At 37.7% G+C, this 26,793-nt stretch overlaps 1 protein-coding gene across 1 annotated transcript in view; it reads right to left on the bottom strand.

Moving 5' to 3' along the window:
- Nucleotides 1-7,247: 7,247 nt before the first annotated feature.
- DKK2 (dickkopf WNT signaling pathway inhibitor 2) overlaps nt 7,248-26,793 on the bottom strand; it is a 98,925-nt gene continuing 79,379 nt past the window's right edge. Inside the window, exons 2-4 of the mRNA XM_045997251.1 lie at nt 13,151-13,301; nt 11,801-11,956; nt 7,248-9,582 (exon numbers count right to left, since the gene is read on the bottom strand). Of these exons, the coding sequence (XP_045853207.1) occupies nt 9,332-9,582; nt 11,801-11,956; nt 13,151-13,301 (558 nt within the window). The 3' untranslated portion in view covers nt 7,248-9,331. The remainder of the gene's footprint in view (nt 9,583-11,800; nt 11,957-13,150; nt 13,302-26,793) is intronic.

Raw genomic sequence — 26,793 nt, 5'->3', positions numbered from 1 at the left:
CAATGTCCAAAATACTAACCGGGCAAGTTTGTTCCCTGGGAAGAAATCAGTGAGGAGAAATGTCTGCTGGGGAGACAGTGATATATTGTTAGCCCGAATTCCAGCACCAATTACTGTTTTCAGGGAAACAGGGGAACTGCTTTAGGATGTACTCAGTATATCTTAGAGTGAAGAAATGGTTACAAAAGTAGCCTAGCCTCAGTTCTGGTGCTCATGAGCGCTGTGTCAGTAGGTGAACCACAGAATCCCCATAATCATAAGAGGTTTGGTTATCTCCAATGGAGCCAACATATGCTAATCATAAGAGAACAGACTCCTGCCTGAGATAGTCAGGGTCTCAAATCCTGACTCTAGCCCTCTTGGCTGTAAAGGGGTTGCTCTGAAGAATGACATGAGATGAACTGGAGGCACTGCTAAACCAGTACCTGGTCCATAGTAAATACTCAAGAGAGACAAGAGTTTCAAGCATATTATAAGGAAAAAGTATCACACATAATGGCATTCTGAGGCAATGTAAAAAATGCCAATTATTACAATTACTATTGTCTATATCCTATGGGAGAGTCCATACGAACATTCTTTGCCAATTATGATGAGATAAGAGCTGGGTTCTTGGTAGATGACCTGAATACAAGAAAGATGTTGAACTAGCATAATACTCCATTTGGGTAGTCCCTAAGTCATTGGCTTTTCTATGAAGTTCCCATCCCTAACAGCCAGTTTTCACCCAATGAATCCTTCTCTTTAAACCCTTCTCAGCCATCAGAAAGGATGAAATCTTACCATTTACATTGACATGGATGGAACTGAAGGGTATTATGCTAAGCAAAATAAGTCAATCAGAGAAAGACAATTATCATATGGTTTCACTCCTATGTGGAATACAAGAAACAACACAGAGGATCATAGAGGGAGGGAGGGAAAACTGAATTGAAAGAAATCAGAGAGGGAGACAAACTGTGAGAGATTCTTAACTATAGGAAACATAAAAGGTTGCTGGAGGGAAAGCGAGTGGGGAGATGGGGTAACTGGGTGATGGGCTTAAGAAGGGCATGTGATGGGAAGAGCACTGGGTGTTATATACTACTGATGAATTATTGAACTCTGCATCTGAAACTAGTGATGTATTATATGTAGGCTAATTGAATTAAAATTAAAAAATAAAATTAAAAAATAAATGTTTCCTTAGATTTATTTCAAGCCTACCAAAACAAAAGTTTCTTCAAAGAAAGTTCACATTCCCCTACTCCCTGAATTTTTTTTTTTTTTTTTTAGTTGCTTCTGCCTGTCCTCCCAGATGGTCAACCTTTTCAGTCTATCCCACTCTTAACACTAGCAGGTTTTTCTTGAGACTGTTTTTCCCTGTTAAATAATAGATACCTATTCTCTTCTGAAGCCCTAAAACTGTTTTTGAGCAACTTTACACACATCAGAGAAATAAATCCCAACCACCTTTAAGTTATATTTATTGTTTTTATATTAAGGAAAATTGTGGCAGCCTCCTCATATTTCTCCCTAGCTAAGAATGATTTTTAACAGTCCCAAACTGAAGTCAAATGGTGTAGTGGGGAGTATACTCTCCACGGAGAACTCAAGGTCCCTTGATACATGTAAAAATGATTTTTGCTGTGTATTCCTCTCACGCATTATAAAAGGTAGCATCGCTGTATTTGGGTCTTGGAAAGTTATAAGATGTGTATATGTGTTAAATAGTTTGAATGTTACTGTGAAATTTCCATAGACATTGCTTGGTTTTCCTGTTCTATAATAAGCTTTAAGTATGGCATACAATCAGAGAAAGAATAAATGGTCATTGCAACAGACAAGAGCTCAGTGGTAAGGAGTGATAAGGTAGGAAAAGAAATGGGGGATAAAATTATCTCAATTTCATGGTCTGCCTGAAAAGCTTAAGTGGGACTTTGAGTATTTTATATGCATTAGCTGATCTGAAGTTCTCCATCTGTTACTAGCCCCTGGAGGCTGACTGGCCATTAAACACAGAATGATGACTTGTGTAGCAGGTGCAGTGAAGTGGGAAGTTGTGGAGCAAATAAAACAAGTCCATGGCATCTATAAGAAATGTTGACCCCCAGGAAATTTTAAAAGGTTGTGCATTGTGGTATTCATGACGTACGTGTTAGAGGTATGATGGCAAGTGTATTTCTCATGAAAGTACTTCAATTACTTGCATATTGTTTTTCTTTTGAATTCCCAGGTTCTACACTATACAATTACTTAAAACTCAAAGAGAACTATGACTTCCTTTGACAAATTGCCCTCTACTGCAACTCATTGGCCCAAAGTCAATGGGAGTGTTGCCTGGGATACACCCTTTGCTTAAATAATTTTCTAAACCTACTGCTGTGAGTCAGCCGTTCTCTTCCCGTAAGTTTTCCTTGACACTGTTTGACATCTGTATCAAATTGAAGTTTCTTATTAGCACCTTTCAGGATTTCTAGCATTCCACTTGATGCATCTCTCTCCTACATTCTGTTTTAAAACTCTCTGCCCATTCTCTGTTCTCTGGCCTCTATTTATTCCCTTTTCTATGTCTTCCTACCACTCTCTCATTCTTCTATTTGTCTGCAACTGCCTTTCTTAGTGCATTCAACAACTTCTCTCTTTTTGTTGATTCAGTTTCTCCTTTATATTATTTATTTCTCAAGCTCTCGAGATGGCTGGTGAGAAATTTGCAAAGGGCCATTTTCTAAAGAGTTGTCAACATTCTATGAGGACAATTCTTCCTTTAGATACTAAATAGAAAGGTGCTGTACAGAAAGGAGCTCTTTCACCTTTTTTTTTCTTATCAACAATTTCCCAATGATCTTCATCCTTGGGCTAAGCTAGAGAGACTCTGCTGTTCACAAATCCTGCATCCAGTCCAATGGCAAATCCAGCTAGCTCTACCTCCAACATACCCTAAATCCAAATGTCTCTCGTGACCTCCAACTTACCTCACAAATCTAAGCCACCAGTGGTTCTTGCCTGGATTCTGTCTTCTTTTCTCTACACAGTGGCCTCTGTGAACCTTTGAAAACCTGTTAGCCCATGCTACTCCTCTGCTCAAAATCTCTCACTAGCTCCATCTCTCTTTCAAAATAAAAGTACTTATAAAGATCAATAAGGTTCTACACAATCTGACCCAACTCTTCCTCTGACCTAGTCTACCCTCTCTCTCCCTTTACCCACTCCATCCAAGTCTTCCACTCAACTTCTTCCCAGTGTCAGATGTTTGCTCATGTCCTTCTTCCTGTGTTCTGAATCTCCAGACATTTCCATTCCCAACCCCTCACTTCACTCAATTTTCTACTCAAATTTGCCTTCTCTAAGAAATCTCCCCTAATACAGAATCTGTTTCTTTACTCTGCTTCAATTTTCTTCATAGGGCTCATCTCTGTCTCCTCTAGAATTTATATAATTTTTGTTTATTTTCTGTCTCCCAGGCATTGCCCTAAAAAATAACTGAAATGTAAAAACAAGGAAAGGATGAACTTTTTTGTTTTTGTTTTCTCCTTCTATCCATCATGCCTACAAAGCTTCCTGGCACATAGAAGGCATTCTCGGTGAGTATGTGTTGATTGAGGGAATGTAAGTTGGTAGCGTCTTCTGTGCCTTGGGGCACCATTTATTAAAATAATTTTCAGGAGCATTGATAGCAATTTTATTTCAAGAATGTGTTGATATGCTTCTATATCTTGAATAAATGCAGGGATGAGGAAATAAGTAACGCATGAAGTAGTGGGAGCTGCCACTATGGCACACCCCTAAAAAAATCAACTTACAAGATATTATGGAGCCCATACCACCAGACCAAACATATTCTCAAGCACTGGTGATACTTTGAATATGTTAGGTGGGTAAACGAAGAAGCCTCAATGATGCTAATACCTAATGGCGAGTTTCTAATTTGACCAGTTTTACATGAAGGCAGTAATGCCTCAAATACCACTCACTCTCTAAAAGTAGATGAAATACACAGATGGAGTCTCCTGCCAGCCTATCTTATGGTAAAATATATTGCTATATCTAATATCTTGGTGGGATGTTTTTCCCAAGTAAGTTTAAGTACTAGGCCCTTGGTTCCAGAACTGATTTGGATTAGTCGACAATTTTTTTTTTTTTGATTAGTTTACATTTTTAACAAAGCAAAAACAAAGAGTTTTTTTGTTCTTGTTGTTTTTCTTTTTTTTCTGTCTATCTTCTTTCACTCAGATTCCAACACCTTTGCTATGGTTTTTGACAACACCATGTCATAGATTTGTTAACAGTGTATTGCCTGGTATATCTGTTCTAAGAGCTGGAGATTACCTTATTTTCTAAATGTGGTGACATCTTTGACTTAATTATATGTATCCAAAAATTGGTTGGACATTATTAAAAATTAATTCTCTCAGTAGAGATGGCTTAGTCGGTAGACTCTTGATTCAGGTCATGATCTCAGGGGACTGGAATCTAGTCTGAGGTGGGTTCAGTGCTCAGCGAGAAGTCTATTTCTTCTCTCGCTTGTCCCCCAACTCATGCTAGCACTCTCCTCTCTCTCTCTCTCTCACATAAATAAGTAAATAAAATATTTTTAAAAATTCAGTTGTCTCATTCCAGTGAGATACTATCCTGGCCATAGCTGCTGAAAGAGTCCTACTCTACACTGTCATTAATAAACCCTCTGGTTAAGACAGAGCAGAATACATCGGGTTGAGGAAGAAAAACTTTAGCCATTAAGATTTTGAATTTCAGGGGCACCTGGGTGGCTCAGTGGGTTAAAGCCTCTGCCTTTGGCCCAGGTCATGGTCCCAGGGTCCTGGGATCGAGCCCCGCATCAGGATCTCTGCTCAGCAGGGAGCCTGCTTCCCCTCCTCTCTCTCTGGCTGCCTTTCTGCCTACCTGTGATCTCTGTCTGTCAAATAAATAAATAAAATCTTTAAAAAAAAAGATTTTGAATTTCAGTTTCTTTGGGCTCCTTATTCTAAAAAGAAAGATAACAAATATAGATTTTAAATTCTCTGGACTTCAACTTATTTTGCCTTTAGCATTCAAGAGGATTTAAATTTTGTGCATTAATTTTTCCTAGGTATTTCTTAATGGTGCAGGATTTATATTCAAAAGTCTTTGAGTTGTTGGAATTTTATGATTGCAGTACTTTTTACACATTTTACTATCAGATACCCAATGTGTCATTTAATCCCACTGCAGAACCACTGATAGATTGGATAATATGACGGGCATAATTTGAGATGCTAAAAAGAAAGAAGAGTTATTTTCCAACCCTGAGTATAGTGTGGTCTTGGAGTCAATTGAATTATCTTCAAAAATCTTGCCATCTCCTGGGGATAAAAATCTAAACTTTCCACCCATGGTCCTAGGAGTATCCGTAAAGAAGTAACCAGCAGTGGGGGAAAGACCTCATCAGGTGTTGCTTTAGTAGGTAGCTGATCTATGGTGGTATGTTCACCATGAACAAATGGCTATGTACAATGTGTTGAAAATATAAAGATATGGGGAATGATGTGGGGGAGAGTTTTTTTCTTTTCTAGTTCTTAACATTAGTTGAATGTGGAATGTATAATAATCTTTGTCTCTACCCCTTACTCCTTTCATGTGCTATGAACTACCCAGTTTTATAGCATTTCAAATGAGATTTTTTTTTTTTTAAGATTTTATTTATTTCACAGACAGAGATCACAAGTAGGCAGAGAGGCAGGCAGAGAGAGAGGGAAGCAGGCTCCCCGCCGAGCAGAGAGCCCGATGTGGGGCTTGATCCCAGGACCCTGGGATCATGACCTGAGCCGAAGGCAGAGGCTCTAACCCACTGAGCCACCCAGGCGCCCCTCAAATGAGATTCTTAAAGGAGAAATGCATAGGTCTCTTCTTTCCCACCATTCTTTGGCATAAATTGCCAGATGAAAGTGTTTCACTCTGTTCTGCCCATCCACGCAGTAAATTTTACCAGGGCAGCTCCCACAGATAGAAATGATGTTGTCTGGTGTTGTCTTAGAATGGGCAACTTTCTAGTATCTTGCTCTGGAACCTGGCCCTTCCTAGTATCCTCTGGCTTATGCTACACACCATACTCTCTGATAATTTTATCAGCCCAGGGTAATCTGTCATCTGCCTTTCTTTCTTAACTTTTTTTTTTTCTCAAATGGCCTGAATTTGGGGGGTGGAGAAAAATGTAATTGATTGTTTCCCCCTCAAATCCTAGGGCTGTGATAAGGCATCGTGTTTCTTGGCTAAAAGGAAGTCAAGACAATTCGTCTGTTTTCAGAGCATCTCCCTGAGCTCAGTGGAAAAGAAAAATATTACCCATATGACTGTTATAGGCTAAAAATACACTGTAGCTAGGAAATACAAATGTTCTCAATTTGAGGAAATGAATAACTACTTAAGAATAACTATTTAAGTAACTAATTAGAATAATGTGGAAGTTATTTCAGCAATACTTGAGGTATCTTCAACTCTGACCTCCAGCTATGGGACTGTTTGAGCTTCATTATGCTGCCATAGCTACACTTAATCCATCCCACTGTCACAGAACGTTTATTTCCCACATTTCCAGCCCATTAACATCTCTAACACAACATGGGCTTCTACAACCACTCCCAGTCTCAAAATTGGTGAGTTCTGTTTATCAAAGACTCCTGACATCTCTGTATTTAGGAAGCAGAGGAAAGACTTTGCCAGGTGTAGCTGGGAGTTCACTTAGGGCCAGATAACTCAGTCTGTATCCATGTAGAAATAAAGATATTCTATGGCTTCATTGTGCCATTGGGGAATGAACCAATATGCTCAGCATGTTGGAATCTCTGGGGAGATTTTAATCAGGCTAGAAGATTATAGGAAATAGGCTAGGTGGCTTCAAGTGTTTTGAAGAAGTTTGTGGAGAGTCCTTGTTCCAAGATGTTCCAGAACACAAAGTAGGAATAAATGGGTAGAAAGCACAGCCTGGAATATTTTAGTTTAATGAAACAGTAACTTTCTAACAATTACATCTGTCGTGCCATGAATAAACTGCCTTTAGTGATAATAAACTGCCTTGGGTCATCTCATGGTGATGTCATCCAAAGGATTCCTACCCCAACTGTCAAATCAGATTGTCCATTTGAACTCTTAGAATCTATGATTTTGTGAAAGTTTTTCTCAAAAGCAAAACACAAGGAAATTTGAATTCCATTTTTGAAGGAGAAAAATTTAATATATTTTATCTTATTATACATTTTACCTAAATTACAAAGTCAATAGCCGCAAATATATTCTGCTACAAAGCTTTCTGTAAGAAATATCTCTATAAGAAAATACATCTCATTAACATTTCCTGTAAATAAATTACTTCAAATAATAATTTTGGGATGTACATAGGGAACTAATGCAAAAAACAGATTGTGAATGTGATTGTTATATAGGAAATGTTTGACTGAAACGTTCCATTTTCATGTTGCCAAGCTTATAGAAACATGTTTGCACAGACTTTGGTTCTTGGATAGATTAGCTTTTAATTTTTGTTTTAGCAGACATGTGGAAAAATGTGAATCTTAATCACCCTTGTAAATGTGTATGGAAAGCTGAAATTCTTAATAGACATGCAGGCTCAGATTTAATCTCTACTGGGAAAACTTGAATTTGAAACTTCAGAAGGGGTTTAAGTAAGAGAAAATTAAGGAGTGACTTGCAGTCTATAAACAAAAAGGTCAAAAGTAATAACTGTAAGATAATTTTTTGCCTTATGCTCTAGACATAAATATTTAGAGATGAGCAAAGTAAAAAAAGGTAATTTGGAATTACCTTTGGAACTTGGAATTTGGAAACTGTGGTTTCTACAGGTTAGCAATATGTAGATTTTACAAGTTATTCCATGTATATTCTTTACTTTCAATGGCTGCAGAAAACAGAAATGGTATCTTTGGCAAAAAACAAAAACAAAAACAAAAAAAGAAAAACCCAGCTATTAAAGAGAGATATTGGTACAGAAATTTCAGATGGTGCCATTGACAAGTTAGAAGTTGATGGAGGACAATAGAACCTTAAGATACTACCTGCCCTGGGAGTCTATTTCATGAGACTTCCTCATATTATTTTAGGACCTCAAAAAATATAAAATAAATATTTTGAGGTCAACTAGTGACCTACACAGAACTCATCTGCATAGTAAATATTGTGGTAGCATATCCCATGGAAAACTTCATTTAGGCTGTGCAGCCTTGGGATTCCAACATGAATAGTCAGTTTGTGCTTCAGATACATGATGGACATGTTGCCAAAACCTGGGCACTTGACGAAGTTTTGTCCATTTCCTTTGTGTCCCTCAGTGCAGCACAAATGCAGATTAGTTTCTGTTTTCAGCTTTTCCTGACTATACTGCTACATGTGTAAAGAATAAATGGGTTTACCAATCTAATTCTATCAAACACACAGAATGCCAAAGCTTCAAAAAATAACAATCTGTTAGTGTTGATTCTGTATCTTGGACACCTTACAATTTTTTTGCAATCTGTGAAATTCCACTCTTTACTATTCACAATTAATTGGGATACTTTGGAAAATAAAATATATTCAAGGTTGGAATCATACAATCAAGAAAATGTGCAATGCCATTCCTTTAGAATGAGAATGGACTGTTTTGTCTTATACTGGTTCTTGGGAATTACCAGTGAAAATCAACTTTTGAAAAATGTAAATAAACAGTTGAAAGCAAAATAAGTTTGGTTTTTCCTAAAGGCATTCATAAAAGCCTTGCAATTATTTTGAGATTTGGAAAATACTGACTGCTTTTTTTCTTGTCTACCAAGACCTTTCATTGAGCCATAGAAGTAGCATCCCAAATGCAAAGGTGATTCTGTGTTGCAGATTATGTTCCATGCTTTCATTTCCTATTTAACAATGCTTTTTATGTTAGAACCTATTGTATGCCAAGGGACTATTTTGTTAAACTATAACTTTGAATTAGAAATAAGGCTTTTAGGTTATTTCTATAGGCAATCACCAATCTGAAGGAAACTGATCCTCCAGCACAACCTAAACTCTTGGAAAGTTGTATGGTATTCGTCAGTAATTTTCACTGTGTGCTTTTTTTTTTTTTCAGTAACAGCATTTTCACAAACGTGTACATTATTTACATGAACAAGCTGCATCATGGAAATGCATCAGTTGTACTATATTTGTTACCCCTTTCTCATCTGCTTATTCTCTTTTCTTTTTTCTCTCTCTGTCATCTCTATATTCTTATCACTTTCCTTATTTGAGCCATCATTCTGAGATCCAAATCCTATTTTCCGCCATGCTATAATGCATTAAATACACAGATTCACAGTCTGCTAGGGATGATTTTCCTCAGAGGTGATCATATTTTCTGACACACGTGGAGTCTGGCTTTGGAAGAATAGGTGGCATCTTTCCATACTTTACACGACAGGCCCTTTGCACAGTCACACCGCTGGAAAATTTCCAGCCCATGAGAGCCCTTCTTGCGCTGTTTGGTACAGACTTCCCCCTGATGGAGCACTGGTTTGCAGATTTTGGTCCAGAAGTGGCGAGCACAGCAAAACCCTTCGATGCAGTCTGATGATCGTAGGCAGGGGTCTCCTTCATGCCCTGCAGAGATGGTGAACAAAAGATATTACCATGACACTAGAAAAAAATTCTACTTTGCAATCAGAGGTACATATAATACTTTTACTTGTACTGTCTTCCAAGAAGTTATCATTTATGATGGAAAGTCTTGGATTCCTATCACTTGACTCTCTCTCTCTAATCATGTCAATCCGTTATTGTCTATTTTGATTAGTTGCCATCTGAATAACAAATTTCATGAAGAGCTAGGACTGTGTTTCATCTTCTCTTTACTTTGGCATGGTCTGCTCTTAGATATTTCTCTGATCATTTTTGTTTATGAGGTGAATGAAAAATAAATAAAGAGAACTACTTTCAAGGTAATTAATTTGATACCTTCTTGGAAGGTGTAAATAAACTCTGTTTCAAGGAGAATGCCAAAATTCTCAGGGACGCCTAAAACCCTGTATCAGTGTCTAGCCAGGAGAACAGAAACTTAAGACAGAAGATGTTTAATGCAGACAAGTAGGCATGCAGGTCATGGCAGGGCTAAGAAGGACCAGAGGATGGTAAAGCAACGGAGCAGGAAGCCACTACCACATTCAGACTGGAGGATCCAAAGGTAAAGTTCATGTCAGCATCTGGGGCCAGCAATCGCTCGCTGGGACTGGACTCCCAAAGGCCCTCCGGACAGGGAGCCTAGTATCGTTCAGTATCTAAAGAGTTGTGAGTCAGAGCAGAGTAGAGAAAGGCAGACAGCTCCAGAGTCAACCAAGAGCCCATCGTTTAAACATGTGGAAGAACAAATCTGGATATTTAATTCAGAAAAAATGGCCAAGTCAACAAAGAGCAAACACACATCACAGCTGGGTTGATGTGTCACCTATATAAAGAAGGGATCAATAAACTTCTCTGTATTTTTGCCAGATTGTATATACTTAGGCTTTTTAGCCCATATGATCTATCACTCCTCAATTCTGCTGTCACAAAAGCAGACATAAGTAATGCCTACATGAATCAGCAAGTCTGTATTCCAGCAAAACATTGTTTTACAAAAACGGGCGGTAGGACAGACTTGGCACACAGGCCATAATGTGTCAATCCTGGTCTAAAGGATTATCTGTCATCCCTGAAGGAACCAGTCCCACTGTGAGAAACGGACACGACCCTCTAGCCATTGTCATAAGAGTTCTTCCTAGTTGCCATCAGAAAATTACACATAAAACTATAAAATTATTAGTAACTTTGAAACTGTACTGTGACATAGCCATCTATTGGAATAAGGAAGGATACTCATGTAATGACAAATGCATGTGAATTTGGTGGAATAGAAATAGGAGACTGGGTAAAGGCATAGGTTTCAGGGAGCATAGACAAGGGATAATTGCAGAGGAGCTGTCAATCTTTTTAGCACTATCCATGCAACATTACTATTCCAGATCTGATGAATAGGTCAGGTATTCTATAGTCCACTAGCTCTGCAGAACATAAAAATGTGGGGAAATGTTTCTGTGGTCAAGAAATATGGGGACACATGGTGTTTAAAAACGTTAACCAGTTTTCCTCATTGTTGGGCTTCTCAGAGCCTTCAATATACCAATTATATAAAGTTCTCAAACTGGGAGATGCATTATTACAAAACTCTTGAACACAGCACACTTTTATTCACAGAATGTCTTAAAAGACTGATGCTCCACAGAACACACTTGAAAGAAGCCTCCTTTAAAGATAGATGTGTTTCATGCCTTCAATGTTTTACTATTAGTAGTAATGTTCAATAATTTCATGCTTTCAAATTTAACTGTTAGTGATTAGGCTTCCCAAATATTTTGATGCAAGTAAGGGGATTTTATGACCATATAAACCTACTAGAAACCAATTATTTTTGATAAGTTGGTCTATAAATAGTGTATTATGTGGTTGTTTAGTGAAATAAAATTTCTGTAAAGGTGAGAAAAAGATTCAAAAGCTTAGGGATGTAATCATATGACTGCAAACATTTAAAGGGAGGACTGTTTAGAAAATGGCATGATTGATCAGGGGTGCTGCAGTTCTCACAATATATATTTCCTAACAATTTAACAGCTCTTAGAAACCTCCAGCATCCTAAAAATTAATAATTAATAAATTCAGTTAAAATCTTGCCAACAAAGTAACTTCCTTGTTTTTTTTCCTAAACCCAATGCAATGAATTATGAATATTTTAATTCTACTTCTCTTCAAACAAGAAAAAGTAAGCGTAGAGTTATAGATTTCCTACCTTTTGTGTGTGACATCTTAGTGTGTGGTCTTCCTAGATTTTGCCATCCCAAGTCGTGGTTTGAGTAGTGACCATGGTTTCGATCTCCGTGTCGGGTGCCATCCAGAGCTGGGATGTGAGGGGTTAGGATGCTCTCAGTGACAGGGATGCAGATGCCTGGAGATAGCAAATAAGAAGTTAGACTGATTCAACTCTATAAAGTCCGATGCTTATCCAGCCATTGTGCTGATGTGAGGTGTGATGCTATCTCTTATCTTTTTATCTATCTACCTATCATCTATCTATCCTCTCTTCATTCAGCTATTCTCTTATTTACATAAATAATATTGAATCATATTACATAATATGAAATAGAGTTAAATCGCTGAACCTAAGTCAGGCTTCCTTAATTTGAATCTCGTCTCTCTCAAGACCAAGTGACTGTGGGCAAAAATAGGAATAAAAACACTTCATTAAGTTGTGAATACAGGTAAAGTGTTTAAAGTAATGACTTAGTATTAAATGAATATTAGCTACTTGTACTTTTAAAATGTCTGACCAGATATCCATCTTCAGGATCCAGTTTCCTTTGTTCATCAAAAATATAACCTTAGTCTACATTATAGACATCTCTAATGGCATGAGGTCTTCTTCCCTTCACCTGTCCCAGGTACTTTCAATAGGACTCTGCCCAGAGGTCAGGAGCATGTATACAGCTAGAAGTCTGATTATCTTGGTTTCTATGACTACGTTTATGTTTCTGATCACCTTCTGTAATTTTTTAATGGTTTTATCCTGTGTTGTCCTTGAGTCATTGATGAAATGATGATGTCATTTCATCATTATTGCTGAATTGTCTCCCTATAAATTCATTGAGATTGGGTGAAGTCATGCTTATGGAAAGGCTGAGGAACAAACTCCTGCGTCTCTGCTTGGAGGAAGGACTCACTCCTTCACTATGAGTGTGGTGCAGGGTGGGGCCTTTAAAAGAAGACACCCTGAATATAAGAGTCAAGGTATCCACCTGGAAGGACTCATCACCGTGTAGCTAAATCACAGCAGGTTCTTTGCTCTCCTCACATGTATTCATTTACATGTTTATAGATACTCATATAAAACACTTCAGCATGGCAAATCCTAGATTGCCATAGAATATAAAATGTAGAAATAGAGATCAGAGCCCAGGAAAACTAGAATTGGGGAGGTAATCCAAGTAACCATACACCTATCTAAACCATGATCCAATCCCTGCCAGTTTGGAAAGGCTCCTTGCATTTCAGGGGTCTGGTTAAGGAGAAGGTAGTTGAATTAGCTAGGCATGCCTCCTACATAAAAAGAAAGAGGCCCGTTGACACTGAACTAGATCTTTACCATTATTGCAGCGGGTTCCGGGACAACACATGCCATCTCTATGGCACCGCTTCTTTTTCCTTCGACACACCATGCAGGCCGAGGATCCTTGGTGGGGACTGTGGCAGTATCTCCCAATTTCACATTCCTTATCACTGCTACAAGGGTAGGCCTGTCAGAAAGTGCAACAACAACACCAAATGCAAAGTAGATTAGATTCTGTCACACTTATGAAAAGTCAGTGCGGGAAATCATGGTAGGAAATACACCACAGTAGGTTTCTGGTCAAAGGAAATGTGCCATTGAAATCATGTCTGAGCACGGATCCTACATAGAGACATTTCCTTCATCGAGGACCTTATAAATATTGATTGTTGGTGGGGACAAAGATAGAGTTGATGCTATTCCAGTATTTTTGATGACACAACTTTGGAGCTGGGATTTATATTTTGTGTGAGTCCGTAGAGCTTTTAAGAGTAACTTTGGGGGCTCAGAAATAGTTGTAATTGCAATAATGACACTGATTTATGGTGTAAATGAAAGAGCTTCACTATTCCATTTTTCCTCTGCTAAACTGGATGAGAAGAAGTTTAAATAAAACAACAAAGGACTGTGCTAGAAGCTAAAACACATCTCCTGCCTCATTAGGGAACAAATACATTAAGAGTGACTCTCCACAAATTCTGCCCATGAAGATCATGGCAGAGAACCACTTCTAGAATGGAAGTAACAAGCCGTTTGGCACAAAGAAATCAAGGAGCAGGGTCCTTATTCCAAATGCAGGAGATGAGCAGCAGTGGGGTTCTGAGTGGTAAGGGAAATGCTCAACTCCAATGACATAGTGTTCTCAGGAAATGAAAAGGAAGGCTCTTTACATATAAAAAGAGCCCTATGGCCTACAGTGCCTTCAATTTATACAGAAAGGACCCAGTGTCTCCATTTCTCACCATGTGAGGCTAATTAAACAGTACTCTAGATGATCGCCCAAAATAAAAATACACGCTCCTCTTATGTACTCCTTGCCTCTTGGAAGTGTTCAGGACACTCAAAATATCCCTGTCTGCAGAGACGGAGTTGAGAAATTGAACTGCCATGCCACACATCAAACTTCCTCATATTTTGAAGCATGTTGACAGGGAGACTTATTTATAAGTTGTTTTTCTTTTCTTTTTGTAGTTCTTTCCTGTTTTCAGAGTAATGGATTTTTTTTTAATTGAAAAAATACAAAAAGTAAAAAGAAGCTATGTAGTTGTTTTTAAGCCTGAATAAATGGTATGAATGCAAACCTATGGCCTAAAGTTCTTGCGACTCTCAAATAAGTAATGGGATTTGAGTACTTTGCTTATGAAATAAGGTCTGGTGACCTAGGTCTGCATGCATGGTCTATTTCTTTTCCCCTTTTTTCTCCATCTCTTACACTCTCTTCCTCCTGCCTCCCGCCCTTCTGCTATGTGTGGCTACATTCAGTGTCCCCATGTTTTTTGTTTCCATCAGATCCTCTTCAGCTTAACAAAGGAAATAAATGCGAAGCTGATATGTAAGTTTGAAGACTTCACATATTCTACAGCGGGAAAAATACACTTTCAACTTGATTACAAGAGGAAAATAACAAATTTCGAGTTGCAAGTGCTTTTGAAGGATTATATGGTGGTCATGTTTGATGCCTACATTATAATCGTAGCCAAATAAAGCTATAAAATGAAATTTCATACTATTGTCCCATTCTGGATCTCCATCATTAGGCTTAATAGAGAATCTGAATGAGGTTAAATTCAGAATATTAGTCCATTTTTCAAGATTCCAAGACTGATGAAAACAAAACAAATGTCACTTCCCGCCTTGCCACACTCTTTCCCCCAAGCACTTTACTCCCTTCACAGTTAAACCCATTAATTTTAAGTGAAATACAATTCACATGTTTCTGATTCATTTACATTTATTTCATCAAATTGTTTTGCAAGAAACATTTGATGTTTACAAGTTTTGTTGTTTTTTTTTTTGCTTCCTGAAAAATAGGTCATGTTCTTTCAATGGAAATAAACATGTGTTACCTAAAACATCATAAGCAATTTGCAACACAAACAACAAATCTTCAAGGGATTCTGATTATAGAATAATACTTAATTCCATTCCTAAAAAAAAAATAAAAACAATAGTCTATAAGGTAAAAAGCAAGTTGTTTGCTAAAAGTAGCAGTTCATTTTACAGAAAATTGTGGAAGATACATCATTAACTTCCCATTCTCAGTTTGGGGGAAATGGAAAATGCTTGAGATGGAAAATATCTGAAGCATGGCACACCAGGCTGGCTCAGTTGGTTGAGCATCTGACTTTCAGTTTCGGCTCAGGTCATGATCATAGGGTCATGAAATCGAGCCCCACTATTTGCTCCACACTCAGCATGGAGTCTGCTTTAGATTCTCTGCCCCTCCCTCTTCCTCTGCCCCTCCCCCACCACTCTCTCTCTCTCTTTATAAAATAAATAAAATCTTTTTTGTAAAAGAAAATATTTGATGCAGATGATATTGCAAAAAAGTAATATGTATAGTAGTCCTCTGTTTGAATGGTATCATAGTAAAATTCTCACAAGTTTTTCAGAGGAAAGCTTACTTGGTCTAAGAGATAAAATATGTTAGAGGAAATGCAGTGTTATTATGCTATTTTTACAGTTTTATTTAAAGCCAATTTAAGTAGAAATGACACAGGCAGAAAAAATACGCAGAATTTTATGTAATAAAAGATTATTGTTGGGGCTCCTGGGTGGCTCAGTGGGTTAAGCCTCTGCCTTCGATTCAGGTCATGATCCCAGAGTCCTGGGATCGAGTCCCGCATCGGGCTGTCTGCTTGGCAGGGAGCCTGCTTCCTCCTCTCTCTCTCTCTCTCTGCCTACTTGTGATCTCTCTCTTTCAAATAAATAAATAAAATCTTAAAAAAAAAAGAATGCAAATCTTTAAAAAAAAAATATTGTTAATGTGATCTTGCACTTGAAATGCAATCCCAGAACATAATATTAAGAGCAATTCTTTGACAATTGAAATAAAATTTTAATAATCAAAATGCAAGATTATATTATATGGCTTCTAGTATGCTTATAAAACTCCTTGCTCCAATAAACAGCCTTCAAATATGAATAAAATAAATGATAAGACAAATTGATTGAAGCAGATCTTTGGGAAAGCAAAGAAGACGGGAGTGTGCTTCACTTTGAGATCATTGTCTCCAAACCAGATCTACTCAGCCATATAGCTTCCTTTGGCATGACCATTAGTAACAAAACACAGAACATGGGAAAATATGGATCTAAACCATTAATAGCTGTTCTCATTTTTTCAGCCTAATACATTATTTGTTAATAAAGAGCTTTAAATAAGACATTTTCGTCTCAAGGATGAGTTCTCTGCAGCTTGCTAGTTTCTTCCCACATTTCCCCCTTAAAAATGTCTGCAAATGCTATCATAGCAGGCAAGAGGGGAAGCGAGGTAGAATGGGAAGGAGGGAGAGAGAGAGAAAGAGAGAAGGGAGAGGGAAGTATGTGGTTAAAGTAGTTACGGATGATCCTGAAGTAGTGATGACTGTGGCATTAATAGGCCACTGAAGGGAATTATATACATTAACAGAAGTGCCATTCAGAAACTTTCCCATAGAAAAATCTTTATTTTCTGCTTACTTCAGCCTCAAAAGCCTGTTGCTTTTCCCATCTGATTATGTTTTTATGGCATACAAAAAATGAATTTGAGTATCTTAGTCTACCTTTCCATTTAACAAAAGCAATAATATGCTTCCCTGTTATTTATTTGTATAAATTAAAAAGAAGAACAATATTTTTTACCTGCTATGGAAAGTATTAATAGTGAATTTGCATGGTTCCTCATTGACTTGTCTAGATAAGCAGTCTGAGGAAAGGTGACATGGGGCAGTATGAGCATCCAGGAATACTTTCCTTGACACAAAAATCATTCATGACTTAGCCTCAGTCCAATTAGGAGATGGGTTCATTTGAGAAACCTAATAATAGCAGATGATGGGCCGTGAATTAAAAATATATGAGAGCTGTCCATGATCAGGCCAAAAAACAAAGAAGTTTTGCCCAACCCCTTTTCTATGCTAAAAATAGAATGATTTCTGTAAATAGCAACACTAGTTAGACATGAACTAAAAAAAGAGTGAATGCATTGGACACAGCTTGAAAACAAAGTCCATCAAATATGAGCATTTCTTTTTAGTATAAAGGATTTTTTTATATCTGTTCTGTGCTAATATGGAATCATTATTTAAAATTCTAGCAATGAAATAAAGAGAGCATAAGTAACTTCTGCAGTTAAGTCCTATGTGCTCAGAAGCAGAGAACTTGGGGATTCAGGGTCCTGCCCTGGCTTTCTGGCCTCCCTACAAGGTATGATGATGAAGAGAACTAACTCGTGACAATCTGAACCACACATAGATAAGGGGTTTTCAGTGCTGACCTGTGTGCCAAATTCAGAGATGAGAAAAATAAACTTGGCCACTTCTCTCTCTAGAAGGCTCCAAATACCAACAGCATGTCCTGGTGCAGCTGTTGGATAGAGAGAATACTGGCGGACAACACGGGAAATATTGTAAACAACATTTTCTCGTTTCATTTCTCAACAACAGTTTTGTGTCCCCTTAAACTCAATGTAATCAGAGTTACAAGTAAAGGCCCATCATGCAATTAGGGATAATTAAATAATATTCTAAAGAATGAAATAAAATGAAATGTAACTCCATCTTATTTGAACTAATTGAGCCTTTTTTTTTTTTCCAATTATTCTCAAAACTGCAGGGAGAAAAAGACCTGTTAATTTGAGATTAAGATTTGGGATGAAATTTATTCTAATTTTTCAGGTCTGCCCATCCCTTTAAACATACAGATGTGACGATGACGGAATCAGACCCCTAAGAATAATGACACAGAAAAAAAGTGTTTTAGGGATCTCAGCAGCACCAGCTACTGAACAAAACTTTGGTCACAACTAAAACCTTAGTGTAACTCCTGAGTTTTCAAAATAATGACCTTGTTCCTGTTTAATGATGGGGAGAATAAAAAAGAGAGACAGAGAGAGAGAGACATCACATAGTGTTCATATGGGCTGGCCACCCATCCGGATTCTTGCAAGACCGTCCTAGTTTTGTTGTTATTGTTTTAATCGGGACAATCCTTTGTCCCCGCAAGCACTGTTTGTAACAATCGGAAGTTTTCTGGAGCCAGAAAAACATCATCAGCTGGGCAGGCAGAAGAAAGCCTGCAGGGGGACGACCCAGCTGTGGGAATGAAAAACATTTGGGGCAAGTGGATAGAAGGAGGTAGCAGCAAAGTGCTGGGGACTAGAATGTCTGGGGTCTCAAAGAGAACATAGCAGAAGGCTGACAATTGCTGGGAAATTGACGCCATCAGACTGGCTTCCCCTAGGTCCTTAAAGAAAAGATGATCTTCTCTTGCCCTGACGTTCCATATGATAGTTCTCTGTTTCAATGTATATGCAAGGTTTGCTATCCTTTAAGGTGGTGATTTCAAAGTCAAACCTTAAGACTGCAACTTCCGGAGGTGCGGGGACATGGAACTCAATCTGGCTAATGTGTTGTTGTATACTACATGCCAAAGGCTGTGCCATGGGATTTTTCCCTTTATCCACAATTACCTCTAGGGGATAAGGGTGTATCTTTGAGGATTCCTGAACATAAGGCCAGGAGGACTGAGCTTCATTAAACTGGACGGAAGAAGTTCAGATATTTCATGACCCAGACATGTGCCATGGGTTCATTAAGGCGGCTGTTTGGGTATTCATTCAATATCCAATAGTTGTTTATTTATTGGATTTATTTATTGAACATTTATTTACTTATTTATTGAACACCAGCATCAATCCAGACACAACCAGTTCTGTGATCTACAAACATTTTCCCTGCACCATCCCTAAAATAGTACATATCCTCACACATTTGACATGTAAAATTTTTCAGCATAATTTTAGTTTGTTTTATAAATATGATTATAAGGTGAAATTCACAGTAATTTGACATGATTCAAAAAAAAATAGCCTTTACCTACCTGATTGATTAATGCATACTGATCCTAAAATAAGTCACAACACAGCCATGGATATTTTTCTTAGAGAAAATTGGTTTTAGAAAACGTCCAGTTAACTCTTAAAATATACAAGTCATCACAACTATTTTTAGATGCTCTGTATCCAGAATTTTCCAGCCAGGACCAAGCTTCACTTTTAAAGAATTGACAAGACAAGGAAAGATTGTTTAGGATATCCTAATCAACCATTAAGAACATCTTTGTTAAAACCAAAACTGCAAATTTTACTTTAGTCTGTCATCTATAAAAGGTTTTATACTGCTGGTTAATGCAGTATATCAAGATTTGGAATGCATGACGATTTTGCCTTTCTTTCCACATAAAATGGCAAAAGACTTATTGTAAACACAGGCACATTCCCAGACAACTTTAAGAAAAAAAAATCATGGGAGTTAAGGATATGGAAATTGATTTCCTGAAAACCATTCATGCTGTGCACACCATGGAAAACCTTTGAGTACCTTTTCCACAGATTCATTTTAGGGCTGGAGTTGTTAGATATTTGGTTTTTGACATGGAAGTCCAGAGCTGGGAGAATTCTGCTAATGCTGCCTGGATCTTAAGTTAGGAAAGATGGATCTCTGCCAGTGGCCCATTAACTTCCCCAGTGTATTCAGGGAGCCTCACTGAAATCCTAAGAAACAATAATTCTATGAAATCAAGGCAAGGTCCTCCCTAAATTGGGTTTTCTGCCTTGTTCTCTGTATCTCATTAAGCTGCAAGGAGATTCCTGGGAATTCTCAACTTAGAACACAGAACACATTCTCAACTGTAACATGTACATTGTTGCTATTGATCATAAGGCAATAGGCAAAGCCAACCCTTTCCACACAGTCTCAGCATCTAGAGAACTCAACACCTTCTAGTTTGCTTGATTTTTTTCCTCCGTTTTTGACCCATTTTCCCCTCATTTGGAATAGACAGGACAAAAACATTTCTGTCCCATGTTCAAAAAGCAGCATCTTGGGAGTGTTTTTGCAGCAATTCTTGGAGCCCTTTATCCTCCACATATAATTATAAAGACTTTTGTAATTTGGCTATTGGTGGAGTATAATTGCTCTAACCAAAGCAGAGGAAGAAGCCACACAATTTCAAGTTTTTTTCCAAATCCAGGATTGGATGTCTACAATATAAAATTTTCAGTGTAGCATTACACATTTTCTTGACCTCATGACCTTCAGAAAGGTAACGTGGTAGGAAGAATTTTGGAGTCATACTGCTGTTTGAATTATTCATTGTTGTAAGTTACTTAACAGAGTCTCAGTTTCCTCCTTAATAAGACTCATATCATTCCTACCTTCAGCAGCATTTCCCTACTTACCTAATCTTTAAAATCTCATGGGGTTTCTTTAAAAACTACTTACTCACAGACTCCTTCTCACAGAGACTCTAATTTTGTAGAACTGAATATGGTCCAGGAGTCTGTATTATTAATAAAATCCGGTCCTGGTGATCATAGATAAGGTAAGATAGGGAAACGTTGCTCTATAGAATTGTTGCAAAGATTAAGGATGCCTCTTGTATATATCTCATACAGAAAATGTCTAGTCCATATGAGATATGGACTCAATATTATCTTTCAGATAGACACGGTCTAAGTGGGAAATTGGTTCCCTGACACATGAATCTAAGTAAGAGATTCACTGACAACTATTTCCCAACAGCTTCATCTTTAACTCCTACTACGTAGCCACTGTGCTTAGGGATAGGCTTGAGAATTTCTGAAACTATACGGAAAAATAAAGTAACACGTAACAAACACACCAGTGCACTTTGGGAGAAACACAGTGTAGCCTCAGAGCTGTCAACACACGCATTGTGGCTGGATTGTTTCATATCCTCATGTGGTATACACCTGTGTCTTGTTGGCAATACACAGCTTTGCAGTTTTCTTTGTATCTTGTATCCTGTGGGTCTTTACAAAACAAGTACTTTTCCTCCCCATATCAAGTATGGTAAATAGATGATGTGTGTTTTTATTTCCTATTTCTTGTAGAGCATCAAATTCCCTTTCCCATGAAAAATCATATTCAAAATTTAAATACTGATGCCCAGGTAGTTATGAAAACTTAACACACTTTCAAATTGTTGTTTATAAAAGACCTTCCTTACAATTACAGAATAGGTCTGTGTTAGTAACTATTTCTGAGCCCAAGTGTAAACACTTGGGAATTTTAGATGTTACATGAGTTTGAGCCATTTTTAACTTGTAATATCATGGTATATAAATGAGAATAAAAATCTAGTGAAGATATAGGTTAATGAGTGTGTATATATACACACACATACATGTTTTTGTGTGTGTGTGTGTGTGTGTGTGTGTGTACAAAAGTTATCCAATGTATTACTTCAGAAAATCAAGAAATGTATAGCAGAATTTACCCATGGGAAGGTAGGACAGAGAACTGAGAAAAGAGGAAAATTTTAGTTTCCATGTGAAGTCCTTTAAACATTTTCTAATTTGCACTAGATGCCTATATTATCTATTAAAATTAATATAATTTTAAAAGAACTAATCTCATGAGATTCAAGGTAGTTTCTTATTCCTTGCTAATTTATGTTTCATAGTTTTTGTAGTAGGAAGGTTTAGAAGAACTTGGGTTTCTTCGAGGCAAAAACGTCTTGCAAGAGTATCAAGAATCCAGACTGAAGTTTCTTAATTAAAAATTTTCTGTTTTGTTTTATTGATATCATCTTATTAGCAGAATCAGACTATTAATATGTTTAAATTATATATAAACAATCCATTGCTCCAACAATTACTTAATTGAAGTATATTCGATTACTTAATTGAAGTAAAGTTATTCATTTAGTGTAGAATATCAAACTATATACTTCTCCAATCTCATTTAATTCTCTTCCATCTCCACTAGGAATTAGGCTAGACAAATAATCAAATGGCCACTTGCCACATTGTATTCTGATTTTGAGGAAACAGTTGATAGAAGCTAATAAAATTGAAAAGCTCATTCTTTTATGGTTGGGAAGATGGAAAAGTCACAACACAATATAATCCTCAATATCCATTTGTGGTGAAAACACTCAGTTCTTAATTAAGAACTATTTTAAGCTCTGTATAAATATTGCTTGAAAATAGAAAATGTTATCATTCAAATTTAGAGTCATGAACAAGAAGGCAGGCAGCATTATTTCCCTCAAGGTGTGCTGGGAAGAGAAGCAAGGACTTGAGAAGAAGCATGGCCCAACGTGATTCTCCAGAGGGTTGGAGCAAGAGGTTTACTAAATCATGACAGACACAAAGATCGACTTGACTAAAAGATATTTTGATTAAAAAAGTGGGATCCAGGGGCACCCAGGTGGCTCAGTCAGTTAAGCATCTGCCTTCAGCTCAGATCATGATTCCAGAGTCCTGGGATTGCCCTGCATCAGGCTCCTAGCTCAGCTGGGAGTTTGCTTCTTCTTCCTCTCTCTCTGCCCTCCTCCCCAATCCATGCACTTGCACATGCTCTCTCTCACTCACAAATAAATGAATAAAATCTTTTAAAAAAATTACTGAAAAAGAAAGGGGAAAAAAGTAGAATGCAGAGGTGGTTCACAAATTTAACAAGAATCTTGCCTAAATAACTCATCTATTTCTGCCTCTGCCATTTGGAAGAAAATAAATAGTCAATGTGTGAAGTCTCTTGGACTGGAATCATTAGGACATGACACACTAGTGACATATGGAGGGACTAAATGCAAGTTACATGTGCAGCTGGGTGAAGGACTTTAACTCCCGAGCTTTGGATGAGCCAACTTATCTCTTACTAAGAGAAAAGAACGGAAGGCATTTAATCCGTTGTTTTCCCATCCCTATTCTTTCCCATTTCCCAGCTTGAGTCCTTCTCTAGTGATCTCGAGCTAATATTTATATAGCCTATAAAACAGGTTAAGAATCTGTGCCCTGTGCCCAGGTTTCATTTTTACTTTTACAGAGTGTTCAGTTGATGGGACAGGCCTCACATAGAAATTCACAAGAGGAGCACACTAAATAGACTCATATCATCATTTCTGAGCTCCAAAGTTCGGGGCAAACTGTGTTGGATAGAGTTGGAACCAGTCTCAGGGTCTCTAACATAACAGAAGGGTTAAAGCATCTGGGTAGAATAGTTGCCTGACTTCCTGATGGATAAAATTACAATAACTAAGGCTACTCATTTATTTCAGACATTTGCAAGATGATTGGGTTCAAAAGCCCCAGCTTGGAGAGTACTTTTATTTTTAGGGTCTGATAATAGCAATTATGTGACCACATGTTGTTTATTAAAATAAAATTCTTTTCCAAAAAACAATCGATATCTCAATACACACGTGGTCTTACTTACCAGCCTTCTACCCCCATGAACTAATTTAAATTCTTACTGTGTGGAAGAAGGAAGAGAAGGTCAGCACAAAAGGACAATGGAACTTATTCAAGCAAACAGCGTGGCATAAAGACATCACTCATTGGTGTATAATCTACTTCTATCGAAAAATTCTATTTAAATGCTTTGTTACAGGATTGGAAAGGGAGAAAATTATAAGCCAGATGACAGATTCTTTGGTTTGTGTGCCCCTAGTGTTCAAATCTCAGCCTCAGAAATGTGGTACATCTTGTGATGACATATTCAATGTGTTAGTAATCCTGAAGAAAACATATTGAAGACGTTGGTCCCCCACGCCACCCACATCCCATACATCTGCTTTGCTGTGGTGACCAGCACATTCTCCACAGTGCAAGGGAGGTCAGAAGATTTGTAACTAGATGGAAAAAAATGAAATCCTGTCTCTAGTTTTAAGTCACTTCCCCTCCATCCCTCTGTCCTTCTAGCCTGTGCAGCAAGTATGCTCCTCTGGATTTCTGCTGCTTCCTTTGTTGGCCCTTGTTCATTGCTAAGAATCCCCAGATGTACTGGCGTTGGACACTTTTTAACACCTCTGTGTCTGCCTCACATTCCATACTCTGTGGAAAATACGGGGCTTTAAAATGTGAGACAGGGGAGGGAGGGTGGGAAATAGAAGTGGAGCACAACTAGGAAAGGGAGGACCACTCCCCCAACACACCTGGCCCTGAGGACCGGGGGAAGCTGTACCACCTCAGCACAACCCCAGTGCTATTGGCTTGTCAGAAGTCGAGGTGAACAAATGAAATAGAAATCATTAGCCCAATGGCTAATAGAGTTTTTAGACAATTTTGCTAGGATTGATCTGTAATCCTATACTTTTCTTAAATTTTGTTTTCCCTCCCATACAACTCTAAAAAGTTTCCAGAACTATGTTTGGAATACTATCTGAAATCTGTCCTGTTTGTTTGAACTGAAGGAGGCAGCTGTGTCACAATAAAGATGAACAGAAAACATTTTTGTTCTTAGCATGACATATGATCCCCATCTCCCTTCCCAGCACTTGCATTACACATGCCAGCTATATGGGGCTACTTGCACAGCCATTAGCCATACCCTCAGGCCTCAGCATTTATACACATTTTTTTTTTCTGCCAAGAATACCTTTCCTCCATTTACTTCACATCCAAATAAATCCAACTCACTGTTCAGAGACTATATCAAGTAAGTTTACTTTGGGAAAACCTGGGCTGGCTCCTCACGACCAGCTGACTTGGATGTTTCATTTTATCTGCTCCCTGTTAACACCTCATGCTTATCTATACCACGATATAGACTATGCTCTGTTCTTCCTCTGCCTTCTTTATATTCTTTGATTACAGAAATCATCTTTCACCTCTGTATCCTCAGTGGTCACATTGTGCCTGGAATAACAGCATTCTGCATTTTGCCTAGTAACGAATTAATGAATGAGGTTTTGTTGTAAAACTGTTTGGAAATTTGTACCATGAATTGACAAAAATGCTCACATAAGTACCCATCAAAAGATGGTAAAAAAAAAAAACAAAAACTACAAAAACTTGGAAATTACATGGTGACTTTTTTGTATGTATTTTGAAATGGATTTTTAAAAATCAGCTACATTCTAGATAAACCATTTCTCATCTAGCACTGTATCTCTCATCTAGCACTGTATCCCTAAGGACATCATATGTGTTTCAGAAGAAAGGAGGTTGGTTGATAAGTAATTTTCCAGCCAGCGACTTGGCTTTATATTTTATGTGAAGCCTCAGATTCACATTTTCAAGTACGATCAGACATCTTCTTTATATTACATTCCTGTAGATGATGGTATTTTTCACATGTAAATTATCTAAAATGAAAAGTAGACTCTTTCATTTCTAAGTAGTATCAATGGTCTCTGCCAGAACCATCATGCTAACCTACTGGTCCTTCACAGCACTCACTCTGGATCTCACCTCTTTCCTAATTGTCCTCAAGCAATTGTTTAAGTCTCTTGGTGGCTTGGAAACTATGACTCAGTACTTCTGAGGATCAGATAAAGCTGGTGACAATCCATCCTAAATGTTTCTTCCTAAATTTTCTTTGCCTTTAGCTCTTACTATTTTTCTCATTGGTGGATCATATTTGATAGTTTGCATAGTTAACCCCACCTCTATGACATACTATTGCAAAGAAGCAAGAAGGTGAGCGAGTAGCTCATGACAGCTTCCCCTCTTTTCCACATGTTGGAGGTACACAGGTAGAATGCTAAGTGGATTCTGTCTCTTGATACACCTTAGTCACAGCAATATAGCAACCAGTACATAACAATGAAAGCAATTTTTCCAAATGTGTGCCTCATGGAATGCCCCCACCAAAGCATTTATTGGATTTCTGACTTGTTTATGATCTTAAACAATTTGAGGAAACAAGGTTCTCACCAGCCATGTTAAATTAGTTAAGTCTCATGAGCATGTCAATTTTTACCAGAAATTATGGACAATGCTTCTAGATTTTAACCAAATTTGTTTCAAATCATGTCTATAGTTCTTATACAAACCCATCCAGCTCCCTTCATTGTGTCCCACATTAGAATTGTAGAGACACCTGTACAATTTTCACACCCACTCCCAAGTTTAAAAACTTAAAGAAATTTATGAAGGCCTCTATTTAGCCTAAGCTAGGTGCGTATTTGGTATTCATAAAACCATGAGATGGGCCTATTGCCTGGAGAAAGAGGTAAGAAATAAAAACTCTACTTTCTAGGTTAAATTTTCCAAATTATATGTTTGCTACATGTTTTGAGTCTAAGCAGGGATGTCACTGTGTATTTTAAAAAGCTGAGTCTCTATATGATTCCTGTACAGTTTAGCTTCCCAGTCTAGAGACTAGAGTGATTGGATCCCCTTATTCCATAGAAAAAGGAAAGACACAGCCACACCTGGGCACAGCAGGTATCAGACAGGATGGATTATGGGCTGACTATAACATTTCCTGGGTTTAAATGAGATCACCAGAACTTCATTCACACAAGCAAGTCAAGTTGTTTCCACATTAACATTGGATGAAGTGATTTTTATTACAAAACCCAGTGCACTAGCCAGGCTCTTTCTGAGGGCAGATCAAAAGCATAAGGATCTGGTCATGTGCTGTTTTTCATCTCCTCTCCTTGAGCACAGCACTGCCTAATACATGCTGATCAAATTCTGCCTGGGATTTTAAACAGGATGGTCT

The sequence above is a fragment of the Meles meles genome, chromosome 2 (genome assembly GCF_922984935.1).
Source record: "Meles meles chromosome 2, mMelMel3.1 paternal haplotype, whole genome shotgun sequence".
Taxonomy (NCBI): Eukaryota; Metazoa; Chordata; class Mammalia; order Carnivora; family Mustelidae; genus Meles; species Meles meles.
This window is presented reverse-complemented; position numbering and strand designations above follow the sequence as displayed.